This window comes from Rana temporaria, chromosome 1 (assembly GCF_905171775.1).
Source record: "Rana temporaria chromosome 1, aRanTem1.1, whole genome shotgun sequence".
In the NCBI taxonomy this organism is placed as follows: Eukaryota; Metazoa; Chordata; class Amphibia; order Anura; family Ranidae; genus Rana; species Rana temporaria.
The window spans coordinates 678,828,229-678,841,495 of NC_053489.1; the positions used below are offsets into that span (position 1 = coordinate 678,828,229).

At 45.9% G+C, this 13,267-nt stretch overlaps 1 protein-coding gene across 1 annotated transcript; it reads left to right on the forward strand.

The window, feature by feature from the left end:
* Nucleotides 1-10,948: 10,948 nt before the first annotated feature.
* On the forward strand, nucleotides 10,949-12,997 carry LOC120925081 (E3 ubiquitin/ISG15 ligase TRIM25-like). The gene is made up of 2 exons (XM_040335960.1): nucleotides 10,949-12,013; nucleotides 12,371-12,997. The coding sequence occupies exons 1-2, from the start codon at nucleotides 10,988-10,990 to the stop codon at nucleotides 12,947-12,949; spliced, it is 1,605 nt and encodes a 534-aa protein (XP_040191894.1). The 5' UTR covers nucleotides 10,949-10,987; the 3' UTR covers nucleotides 12,950-12,997.
* The last annotated feature ends 270 nt before the right edge of the window (nucleotides 12,998-13,267 follow it).

The window sequence follows — 13,267 nt, forward strand, 5'->3', positions numbered from 1 at the left end:
TTGTATGGGCACTGGTAAGGCTGCAATAATGAGCACTGATCATGCTGCATTTGATGGGCACTGGCAAGGCTGCATTGATGGGCACTAATCAGGCTGCATTTGATGGGCACTGAGGAGTGAGTGGCCCAGGGCAGGCAGCCTGAGGAGAGGGGCCACAAGCCGGCATACTCAGCAATCCCAAACTTACTCTTCTGCACAGATTAACACATGTGTGCATACGCATTGGGGCAGCAGGGGTCCCACACATTGGAGCCTGAATAGAAATATAGTGCAGAAGGAGTCCCAGTTGTTGCAACTTGTTTTAGAAATTCCCTGCGAGGGAACCATTATCACACAGTGTGGTGTGTTTTATTGTTAGTATAGCATACAGATTAAATTATTTTGTTGTTACATCTGTGCTATATTTATTTGTTTAATGCATGTGAATGTTAGATGTGTCCTCAACTCATAAACTGGCGCTTCACAATAAATATTGCAGTTTATTCATTAAAAAAGTAGTACATAAAACATACATATACTGTGTGTATGTATATATATATAGTAATCTCATGTTGTGAAGGGACATTTCTAAACACGTGCCACTACTATAGACACCCAGCAGGTACCATATTTAAAGGATTTTTTTTTTTTCACTTTAAGCATCATTAAAATCGCTGCTCAAGAAAAAACTACAGTTTTTAAAACGTTTTTTTCCATTGATACATGTTCCCTGGGGCAAGACCCGGGTTCTCAAAGACGTTTTCCAACAATAACTTGAATATTGGGCTTTAAAATGAGCACTTTTTTGAATTCGAACGTTCGAGCACGTTCGCTGCATGGGGCACAGGTCACGGTGCATGGGGCACAGGTCACGCTGCATGGGGCACAGGTCACGGTGCATGGGGCACAGGTCACGCTGCATGGGGCACAGGTCACGGTGCATGGGGCACAGGTCACGCTGCATGGGGCACAGGTCACGGTGCATGGGGCACAGGTCACGCTGCATGGGGCACAGGTCACGCTGCATGGGGCACAGGTCACGCTGCATGGGGCACAGGTCACGCTGCATTGACACTAGGGCGGCTCTGGGGGGCCCCATACAACATTTTGCTATGGGGCCCTGTGATTTCTAGTTACGCCCCTGTATATATCGGTTATACCTAAGCCTGGTAAGGATACAACTTTGGTGTCTAATTATCGTCCTTTCTCCCTAATTAACAACAATCTCAAAATCTTAACAAAAGTACTGTCCAATAGACTCTCTTCCTGTATCACTCTTTATGTCCATAAGGACCAGGTGGGCTTTATCCCCGGGGAGACAAGGACCTGACCAGATAAGGAGAGCAGTTGATATCATATCCCTCCTTGACTCCGGTTGGGATGGAGGTCCCCACCAAGAAGGATTCTTACTGTCGATCGATCTACAAACGGCTTTCGACACAGTTACCTGGCCTTACTTATTTAATGTCCTAGAGAGATGGGGCTTCGGCCCACACTTTCTGGGGACACTACAAGCCCTGTACTCTAGCCCTAGTGCACAGGTTAAACTCCAGGGCTGCTATTCTGACCCCCTCGCCATAGAAAAAGGTACCAGACAAGGCTGCCCACTCTCACCCCTCCCTTTTGCCATAGATATCGAGACCCTGGCCATAGCAATCAGATCCCACCCTGATATTAAGGGAGTCTTCTGCAGAAAACAAGAGCATAGGTGTGCATTGTTTGCCGACGATCTGCTTCTTTGTGTCACCTCTCCACTGATAACAACGCCCAACATTTTCTCCCTGCTTGATAAATTTGGCAAAATCTCTGGTCTCTGTGTGAATCTCTCAAAATCATTAGCACTAAACAGCACTGCCCCCTCAATTTACTTGGTAATTTACAAAGCCATTTCCCGTTCGCCTGGTGCTCGACTCCCATCCCGTACCTAGGGGTTAATCTACCCCTTAGAATAGATTCCTTATACCCTTGTAATTACCCGACCGCTTTCCATAAACTGACATCAGACCTTGCCAATTGGGCTAAGCATAACCTATCTTGGTTAGGTCGCATAAACGCAATCAAAATGACCCTCCTCCCTCGCCTCCTTTACTTATTCAGATCTCTACCTATCCCAATACGGAAATCACAAGTGCGTAAACTTCAATCTAAAATTCTACAATTTATATGGGGATCAAAAGGCAGAAGGTGCTCTAAAAATATTCTATTTAGACTCAAATGTCAGGGAGGGTTCACCCTACCCATCTTTTGGTAGTAATACCAAGCTGCACAGCTGGCCCAGATCTCTATTGTCTATTCACGGGGCCCAAAACCTGATTGGGTCTTCATGGAGAGACGAGCAGTCCCCCTCCACACTATTGACTTCTTAATATGGTCACCTGCTAAACTCAGAACCCCCTTTTTAAGCTCCCACTTATTAGCTCTGTGCGATCAAATACACAAAAACCCATCAATGATCTCGGCCCTTCGCCCCCGGTCCCGGAGCATGATGGGACTGTGACGTCATAAGAGGCCTATATAAATCATCACGCACCGGACACCCGGCATTACAGCGGGAAGAAGTGCCGCGTCAACATAAGCAGAAAAGAAGACGGCAAAGAAGAACGGGCTGCGCCACCGCTAGTAAGAGAGCTAAAAAGAAGATAGCGGGAGTGCGCATGCGCGAGAGCTCCGTGATGGACGCCTGAGCTCGGAGCTCCGCATCATCCCAGCCCCTCGTTCCTCCTAGCGGGCACAGCGCTACAGCTCGGGACCCGATCGTCAGGCACCTCGGTACAGGACACTACGGGGCTCCTCGGTGGATGCCTAATCCAGCCGCCCGGCGAGATCTCGGGCCGGAATTCGCCAAGTCCGGTGGGGACGGACATTCCAAGATGGCCGCGACGCAGGCCTCTGCTTCTTCACACGCGGCAGCGGGAGAGAGGAGGCCGGAACACAGGCAAGTGATAGCTCCTGCCACCCTCACTTACTCCCAGGCTACCCAGGGCAAGCAACACCTCCTCCAAGCCCCCTCACCAGCCTCCACAGAATCCCTTATAGGCCGCACCATGGAGGATTATGCTCTATCTCCAGCAGGGCCTGACTTTCCTCTCCACCTTACAACACCCTCTCCCTCCCAGCATGACGCGGACCACCATTCTCCTCAGGGAGATCTCTTTCTACAGCTGTCTAATTTGCTTGAAAGAGGACTGGCTAATACAGCAGCCCAGATCACAGGGGACATGAAATCTGATTTTGCTAACTTAGGCTCTAGAATGGAGGCTATAGAGAACAAATTGGACATCACAGTCTCTTGCACTAACCAAAATGCTGCTCATATCCAATCCCTCCAGGAACAACTAGACATTGCTTTATCTAAAATCGACGAACTCGAAAACAGATCAAGGAGGTATAATTTTAGGGTCCGGGGCATTCCAGAGAACATCACTGATTTTACGGAAGCAGTGCAAGACCTGATTAAAGAGCTTATCCCATCTATTCAACCCCATCGTCTGGAAATGGATAGAGCCCACAGGACTCTAGGTCCACCCAGGAAAGACGGTCTCCCGAGGGATGTCGTTGTTAAGCCACACTTTTATGCTACCAAAGAGGAAGTCATGAAACAGGCCAGAATCCGACAACAATGCTTCTGTCGGAGTCACCAAGTTCAAATTTTCGCGGACCTTTCCCCTGCCACCATCCAAAAGAGGCGAGCTCTTAAACCCATCCTCAACGTTCTCTCTAAGCGGGAAATTAAATATCGCTGGAACTTTCCCTTTGCAGTCAAATTTTCATTTCAGGGCAAGGCTTACGCTTTTTCCAGCTTGTCAGAGGGAGAAAAGTCGCTGCTTCGCCTTAAGCTTATTTCGCAGGAAGCTCCTATGGACATCTCGGCTGCTTCAGCAAATACCTCCAAACGCCCATCACCCACTAGTCCAATTTCTCCAATGTGGAATGTCGGTAAACCTAAGAAATCCAAAGAAGGTGGAACTCCATAGATTGACTAGCCTGAAATAATGCTCTTAATGATTCCGGTGGCTCTTATAATTCCTCCTTGAAGGGACATGAGTAACGTTTCTTATTTTTGTTTCTGTTAGGCTGTTGTTTGTCCTTTCTTTAGTCAGGATTATATGCCCGAAGAGCACCGTTAGCCTCCATGTTGCCTGGTTGATTTGGTGGTACCCTTTCAAGGAGTCCCCACCGGTCCTTTCACTGCTCACTTAGATCTACGTAAGCAAATTTGGGTCATGGGAGTCCTTGCTGATGGCCACATTCCTATGGTCCCTATCTACCTGTGAGCGGTTCATTCTATCTGTTTTTTGTTTTATTGTGTCCAACTTTTTAATTATTTTTTTCTTATTTTATATTCTTTTTACTTGTGCTTGGTCCCCATAGATGGAAATACCTTTTATGTGCCTTTGCTTTACTGTTTTTATATTTTTATATATTGTATTTGGGGCTGGGATGACACACATGCGCATCCGCCCATCCCTCACAAGCGGGTTACGCTTCTGCGGGTTGGGTAGTCGGTCCTCGTTTAGAGGTCTACGACTGTTGTTCTTTAGGTCTCTGGCTGGATCTTTCCTCACCAGAAACCTGGTTTATACTCTGGAGTATATACTTAATGTTATGTTATATTCAGCTATTGTCCTCTTTTTTCTCTCATCTTCTCTCTTTTTCCCACCTTTCTCTTTTTCTCGAGTCAACTTGTGGCCCTTCCCTATCCTGAGAAGCCGGGCCTGGTATACGGCCTCCCGTCCCCTTCCTACGGCTCCTATTAAGAGAAGACACCGAAGGGTAAGTCCTATATATTATAGCGGATTCTCACCCCTCTGCAAAGATGTCTGTTCCACATAGTTTTAATAGGGAGCTTAAGATTGCTACTCACAACACGCAGGGACTAAATTCCCCCAGGAAAAGGCGGATAGCCTTTGATCATTACTGCTCATCCAAATTCGATGTAGTCATGCTTCAGGAAACTCATTTTCCGGCTCGGTACAGTCCAAAGTTTTTACACTCGCACTATCCCACTTTTTATTTAGCGAACGCTGAAAATAAGACACGGGGAGTTGCTGTTCTCTTCTCTAAAAACTGCTCATTTAGCCATACCGCCACGCATAGGGATCCAGAGGGCAGGTATATTCTAGTCAAGGGCTCGATTGAAGGAGTTATGTACTCCTTTGTCTCTTACTATGCACCAAACAAAGGCCAAGCTACTTTTTTTTCAGGATCTACTTAAGACCATCTTTCCTCTTATTGAGGGCAAGGCTATATTTGGAGGTGATTCCAATGTCGCCTTCGACCAAGGACTGGATAGATCTAAACCTCTTAAATCACAATTGACGCGCCCCACTAGAGCCAGTTTAAATATTGCCCGTACTCTCCATAAGCAGGGACTAATAGATATCTGGAGGGAGCTGAATCCAACTAAAAAGGACTACACACATTATTCTGCCCCTCATAAGCTGTACGCTAGAATTGACCACATTCTAGTCCCTCCTAATCATATTCCCTCTGCTACTAGAGCAGCTATCACTGACACCTCTTGGTCGGATCACGCTATTGTATCCTTATTAGTGCAGAATTCTCTTTCTAAACCCTCAGGGACTTATTGGCGTCTCAATTAGTCCCTATTAGGCGACCCCGCTTTATCTAAAGAGATAGAAAACTCCTTGAAGGAATATTTCACCCTAAATAATGTAGAGGAGGTTTCCCCTGAAGTTCTCTGGGCGGCCCACAAAGTGGCTATTAGAGGGAAAATTATTAGCTTGGCCTCACGTTTTAAAAAGGAAAGGCTTCTTGATATTAGGACACTAGAAACTAAATACGCAGCTCTCAAATCCCAACATAAGAAGTCCCCCACCAAGGATTTGGCAAATCAAATGGATTTCACTAGATTAGAACTTAACTTAATGCTGACTGCTAAGGCTGAAAAGGACATACGCTGGAGTGGGGCTAGGTTCTACCACCAGAAGGATAAAATTGGTTCCATGCTAGCTTCTAAACTGACCCCCCGAATTAGAAATATCGCTTTTCCTAAGATTAGGGATGAGAACCAAACTCTCACAGCTAACCCCAATAAAATTCTCAAAACCTTCCACTATTTTTACTCCAAACTATATAGCTCATCTCAGGTAGAGGGAGATCAAGGGATAGCAAATTTCCTTCAAGATCTTCCTATTGCTAAGCTTTCTTCAACTCATAAACAGATCCTGGAAGCTGACTTTTCAGTAGAGGAAATTGCGGAGGTCATTAAGAACCTAAAAACTTGATCCGCCCCGGGTCCAGATGGTTTGTCAGCTCTATATTATAAGGTTTTCTCAGAAACACTGATACCATATATGGCTAGATTCTTTAATGCAAAGACCAAGGGATGTCCTCTAGATCCTCATCTCAACACCGCTTATATTACAGTAATCCCCAAACCCAATAAAAATCCAGAGGAGGTAGAGAACTATAGACCAATATCCCTCATTATTAATGATTTGAAGATCCTAAGGAGGGAATTTTTTCCCCTGCTGTAGCAAATTGGATCATGCTCTGCTGGGGTTTTTTGCCTTCCTCTGGATCAACTGTGGGTATGGAGTTGGGTGTATGGGATTGTATTGTTTTTTTATTTTGTTTGTTTATTTTTTTGTGGTTGAACTGGATGGACTTGTGTCTTTTTTCAACCTGACTAACTATGTAACTATGTAACTAACAAAAATTATGGCCAACCGTCTCTCAACCTTTATAAGTAGATACATTCACAAAGACCAGGTGGGATTCATCCCAGGTCGACAAGGACCTGACCAAATAAGGAGGGCTGTTGATATAGTCTCTATTCTGCAATCTAATTGGGAGGGAGGTCCCAAACAAAGAGGAATGTTATTGTCTCTCGACTTGCACAAAGCATTCGATTCTATTGAATGGCCCTATTTGTTCTCCCTTTTGAAGCGTTGGGGGTTTGGTCAAAAATGTATGGGTATACTTAGTTCCCTATACTCTAAGCCGAGAGCATTGATTCGTCTTTTAGGACATTATTCTTCTCCTTTTAATATCTCAAGGGGGACTAGACAAGGGTGCCCCCTCTCGCCCTTGATCTTTGCTATAGCCATTGAAACATTGTCGATTGCTATTCGGTCCAATCCAAATGTTTCAGGTGTCTCTTGTGGAACCCAGACTCATAAATGTGGTCTGTTTGCGGACGATATGTTACTTTTTATTAGTTCCCCAGTAACTTCTCTCCCCAATCTATGTAACATTCTCAGGGACTTTTCTAAAGCCTCGGGCCTCCAAGTTAACTATAAAAAATCCTTTGCACTTAATGTTTCTTTGCTCCCTAGCACAGTGGACGCTCTAAAGGCCGCCTTTGATTTTAAATGGAAAGACGACCATTTAGAATATCTTGGGATTAATCTTCCCCCCAAAATTGAATTGTTGTATTCAGCAAATTTCCCGCCCACTTACAGGAAACTTGAACTAGATCTGAAAACTTGGGCTAAAGGAGGACTTTCTTGGCTAGGTAGGATACATTCTATAAAGATGACCCTTCTACCCCGTCTATTGTATCTGTTTAGGGCCATCCCGCTTACAATAAGGAAGGATCACCTCAAATCCCTTCGGAAGAAAATTATACAGTTTGTTTGGGGTGGGTCAGGCCATAGGTTACCCCATAATACACTTCTTAGGCCTAAGAAATACGGGGGTTTGGGCCTACCGAATCTAGACTGGTACTACCAAGCGGCGCGGTTGGCGCAGCTTTCGGCGGTTTATTCTAAATATGAGAAACCAGACTGGATTCAGATAGAAAGACAAGCTGCCCCGTCGTACACAATGGACTTTCTATTATGGACTCCCTCTAAGGATAGACCCGCTATTCTCTCCCCGGTCCTATCGCATTCTCTTTTGCTATGGGATAGGATGAGATCTTTGCCAACACTAACCTCGAGTTGTAAACCACTCGCCCATATCTTTAATAATCCGGACTTCATCCCAGGTTTAGACATCAATTCTTTTAAGTGGTGGCTAGACAAAGGACTGTACCGAATCGGACATTTTTATTCAGCTTCCGGTCCCTTGACTCTAAATCACTGTAAGCGTCAACTTAAGCTCCCGAACTCAGAACTTTTTAGATTTGGTCAGATACAACATTTTCTCCACAAAGTATGGAAGGAGAAGCCTCTACCGCCGCAATTCACGGCTTATGAAGCATGGTGCGGCAGGGCGAAGGAGCAGAGGGGTGGTATCTCTATTATATATCAGTGTTTGGCTCACCAAGATTGTAAGACCCCCTATATGTCAGCTTGGGAAATTGATTTACAGTTGAATTGGGATCTGGACTTATGGTCTAGAGTATATTCCAGAGCATATAAGGGCATCCTGAATATCGCCCTAATAGAAGCCAACCTAAAAGTCCTATCTGGATGGTATCTTACCCCTGCCAAGTTGTCACTCATGTACCCTTCCACAGACGCTACTTGCTTCAGAGGGTGTGGCCTTTTCGGCTCAATCGCCCATATATGGTGGGAATGCCCCAGAATAAGACGGTTTTGGCATAAAATGTTTAATCTTATCTATAGAGTCACAGGTTTGCACATCTCTAGATCCCCGAACGTAGCTCTCCTTAACACTCACGACCCCAAGACCCCAAAACTTTCAAGGAGCTTAATCCACTTCATCCTTTTAGGGGCCAAATCCACGTTAGCTAAGGCCTGGAAAAAACCCAAGGTGTCTTTCCTAGCTGCAAAACGCAAAATCTCCTGGATTATGACCCAGGAAAAACTCTCTAGCAGTTTGCTTGACTCCAGGGAAAGGTTCGAATCCATATGGGAACCATGGGCTCACCATGTAGGTATTTCCTTACGACCAGGTATTCCGGCTTAACATACACTGAATTTGAATAGATCTCTATTTCACTTGCCCTCGGTTGCTACTTTATGAGATAGGTGTCCGCAGGTTGACTCACTTTTTTTCTTATCTTTCCGTTCTCCCTTGACCTTTCTGTTTCTCCTTTTTCTGATCTCTTTTTCTTATATTTCGTTTGACAGCGTCCAAATACACGCTGTTCTTTAAATTGTATGTTTATGATTTATAGCTGGGGATGTGAGATATATCGTGTCTCATAGGTTATCGTCCTTTTCTTACACTTCCTTATGTAGGGAAGATTACCCGATAGTTTTGATCTAGTACCAGTTTGGTTAAGTTAGAAAATCTGCTTGGCTTAAAAGACATGCTTATTTATATTTATAAGTTCTCAATTTGAATGGCGGGGTATGGTGATCTGTGTGGCTTATTCCGGCACAGTATGCGCCCATTCGGGGTGTCGGATCTAGCTGCCGCCATGCCGGACGTTATTTATCTCTGAGACCCGTCGACCTAACTTACTTTGCACTCCTATATCGGGTTTCCTACCTGTATGGGCTTGCTTCAATTTGTGGGTTTCGACCATCTAATAATATTGTATATCAGGGCTTATATGTCTATATATCCTGTTTAGATGATAGTCTTATGAAGCAGGAAGAAGTTTGAATTTATTGGTTTTTTTTTCATTAGGTTACTAATGGACCAATATATTATCTGTCGCTGTATTGTTCTTTTTTTTTTTTTTGACATTGGTGTACCTTACATGCCCCATGTATGTTAATCCAATATCCCTTCATTTTATAAAACAATAAAAAATCTTTGAAAGTAAAAAGAAGATAGCGACGGCCAGCCCCGAAGAAGGCACCAGAGAGCGAGCTGGAGAAGAACCGGGGAGCGCTGAGACGACAGCAGAGAAGACGTAAGAAGACCCCCCGGGAGAGTGGAGAAGACCCCCCCTGGAGAGCGGAGAAGACCCCCGGAGCTGACTAATAAATTATTGTACCTAGGGTGGGGGGCCGGTATCTGGGGGCCCCCTTATTAAAAGGGGCTCCCAGATTCCGATAAGCCCCCCGCCCGCAGACCCCGACAACCAACGGCCAGGGTTGTCGTGAAAAGGCCCTGTCCTTATCAACATGGGAACAGGGTGCTTTGTGGTGGGGGGGCCGCGATTTTGCGTCGCAATCCCATTGTCCCGCGAGCAGTGCTATTGTCCCGCGATTTCGCTGCCCCCCCTCGTGCTAAATTCCGCGGTCCCGCGATTCACGCTAAATCCCGAGGTCCCGCGATATCAACAACTCCGATCCACGGATTCCCCCCCCCCCCGCTCAACAACTCCGATCCACCGAATCCCCTCCCGCTTAACAACTGTGATCTGCAAACCCCCCCGCTCAACAAATTTGATCCACGGAACCCCCCCGCTCAACAACTCTGATCCACCGAATCCGCCCCCGCTCAACAACTTTGATCCGCGGACCCCCCCCCCCGCTCAACAGCTTTGATCCGCGGACCCCCCCCCCCCGCTCAACAACTTCGTTTGGGTGGTATGCTCATTTGTCCCTCATTCTGAAGTTGAAAAGTTGGGAGGTATGCTATGAGGCGCTCGCTGGAATGTGCTTTTTCTATTCCAGCGAGTGCGAGATGTCGGCACCCTGTCGTCGAGAATCAGCGCGATGCCGTCGTGCTGGAAACACATTCTTGGTGACAGGTATTGTATTATGCAGTCTCTGAGCTCAGCATTCCACATATCGATCTTACACCCTTTCCCTCCCAGTTTCTTTCTTTCATAAGTCAAGGTGTATATCTATAAGTAGAAATAAAACATATATACACTCTAAAAGGTGGTGACATGCATGGGGGTATGCATGTTATGCCTTAATACCATTGATACTGCCCGGGGTACAGAGTTTAAATCTAAGTGAAAAATCTTTCAAACATAGTAATACAAAGGTGGAAGAAATATTCCTAAAACAATGTTTCCATGGCTTAATAAATGTGCTTTATTCCCCCCAATTAGGGAGATTATGGTCAGGGATCCTCCTATGTATTATCTGTGTTCTTCCATAGAACAATTTCTATGACTACAGGTCAAAGTCTCAGCCTCGCCTTGTGTAGTAATGTACAGAACCGATCACACTGGTTACTGATTGTCAGAGACTTTCACTGTCATTTCTCTCTTCTGCTTTCAGTGATGGCGTCTGCTGATCTGAGGAAGGAGCTGGAATGTTCCGTCTGTCTGAACATTTATACAAATCCTGTAACCCTGAGATGTGGACACAACTTCTGCCGGGACTGTATTGGCCGTGTGTTGGATACACAGGAGAGGTCTGGAGGTTATTCCTGTCCTGAATGCAGAGAAGAGTTCCAGGATCGTCCTGCACTGCGGAGGAACATAACGCTGCGTAACATAGTGGATAATTTCCTGTCTCAGCCAGATCAGAAATCTGAGTTCTTCTGTACTTACTGTATTCACACTCCTGTACCTGCTGTGAAATCCTGTCTACTGTGTGATGCTTCTCTGTGTGACAATCACCTGAGAGTCCACAGCAAGTCACCAGAACACGTCTTATGTGACCCCACCACTTCCCTGGAGAACAGGAAATGCTCCGTCCATAAGGAACTACTGAAGTATTACTGCACTGATGACTCCTCCTGTATCTGTGTGTCCTGCAGTTTGGCCGGAGAACATCGGGGACACCAGGTGGAGACTCTGGATGAGGCCTTCGAGATGAAGAAGAAAAAACTGAGGAATGTTCTGCAGAAACTGATGAATGAGAGAGAGGAGACGGAGAAAAGAGTGCAGAGTCTGCAGGGACGCAGGAGGAAAGTACAAGGAAAAGCAGAGGATGAAACAGAGAGAGTCACTGTCCTGTTTATAGACCTCAGGAGACGTCTGGAAGATCTGGAGAAGAGAATCCTGAGTGAGATTGCTGGGCAGGCACAGAGGGTCTCTCTATCACTGTCTGATATGATCCAACAGCTGAAAATAAAGAAGGAGGAGCTGTCCAGGAAGATGGGGGACATTGAGGAGCTGTGTAACATGATGGATCCACTGACTGTCCTACAGGAATCAGACACAGGTGACTTGTGTGATACTGAGGGTGGAGATGATGAGGACAGAGAGAGACATGATAGACTCCTATATGATGGAGGGGATCTGGATGTGGCAGGAATCTCGCACACATTACACACAGGTTTATCTGATATCATGTCTGGGGTACATGTACATAATCGTACAGGCACACGTTCTAGTACAAAGGGCAAAAAATACATCAATGCCGAACCATCCAGGAGATGTCCCCAACCCTCCCCCACCATACAACCATCCAGGGGATGTCCCCAGCCCTCCCCCACCGTACAACCATCCAGGAGATGTCCCCAGCCCTCCCCCACCATACAACCATCCAGAAAAGGTTCCCAGCCCTCCCCCACCATACAACCATCCAGGAGATTTCCCCAGCCCTCCCCCACCATACAACCATCCAGGAGATTTCCCCAGCCCTCCCCCACCATACAACACTCACAACGCCAGTCTGGAGAACCAAATACTGGGGATTTGCAGAAAGAATTGGAGGTGTCCGGGGTTACAGACATATTACTGGATGTGAGCACAGCTGGTAATCATCTACAAATATCAGATTATAGTAAAATGGCATCTTTGTCTTCACATCAGCATCGCCCAGAAACACCAGAGAGATTTCAGTGTAATCAGGTAATAAGTAGTCAGCGTTTCTCCTCAGGGAGACATTACTGGGAAGTGGATGTCGGGGGGTCAGTGTACTGTAGAGTCGGGATGTGTTATCCGAGTATAGACAGGCGAGGGGGTCAGTCACTGATTGGAAATAATAAGAAGTCCTGGGGTTTGGAGATTAAATATAATCAGTACTTCATGATACAGGATGAGAAGACGATCCATGTACCAACAAATGTCTCCAGTAACAGAGTCAGGATAGAGCTGAATTACGAGGCCGGGCAGATCTCCTTTTATGATCTGTGTGACCCGATCCGACACCTCCACACCTTCACCACCACCTTCACTGAGCCCCTCCACGCTGGGTTATGGATAGGGAGAGGTTCTTTTATAAGGATATCTGGGGGAACTAAATGTGAAATCTGGCCTAAGACATCACAAGGCAGAGACTCGGGCTGGTAAATTACTTGGCCAATAGGAGAAGGCAGTGAAGAAACATTATTGCGGGTTCTGGGCTGTCATCATCCTAAACCTTACTTCACTGCCAAGAGAGACTCCCAATACAGAAGGCCACAGGGTCAATCTTCATAATGTAATGATTGAAAAAGATATCTTGAATATTAACTACAGTGAGGCCGCGTACACACGATCGGTCAAAACCGATGAAAACAGACTGAAGGTCCGTTTCATCGGTCCAAACCGATCATGTGGGCCCCATCGGTCAGTTATCCTTCGGTCAAAAAAAAGAGAACTTGCTTTAAAATTGAACCGATGGACGCC

What these genes read in the sequence shown, in the direction of transcription:
- LOC120925081 (XM_040335960.1), top strand. Translation starts at nt 10,988, where the DNA reads ATGGCGTCTGCTGATCTGAGGAAGGAGCTGGAATGTTCCGTCTGTCTG. An exon ending in TATCTGATATCATGTCTGGG is followed by an intron (nt 12,014 to 12,370) that starts GTACATGTACAT and finishes AAAGAATTGGAG; the next exon opens with GTGTCCGGGGTTACAGACAT.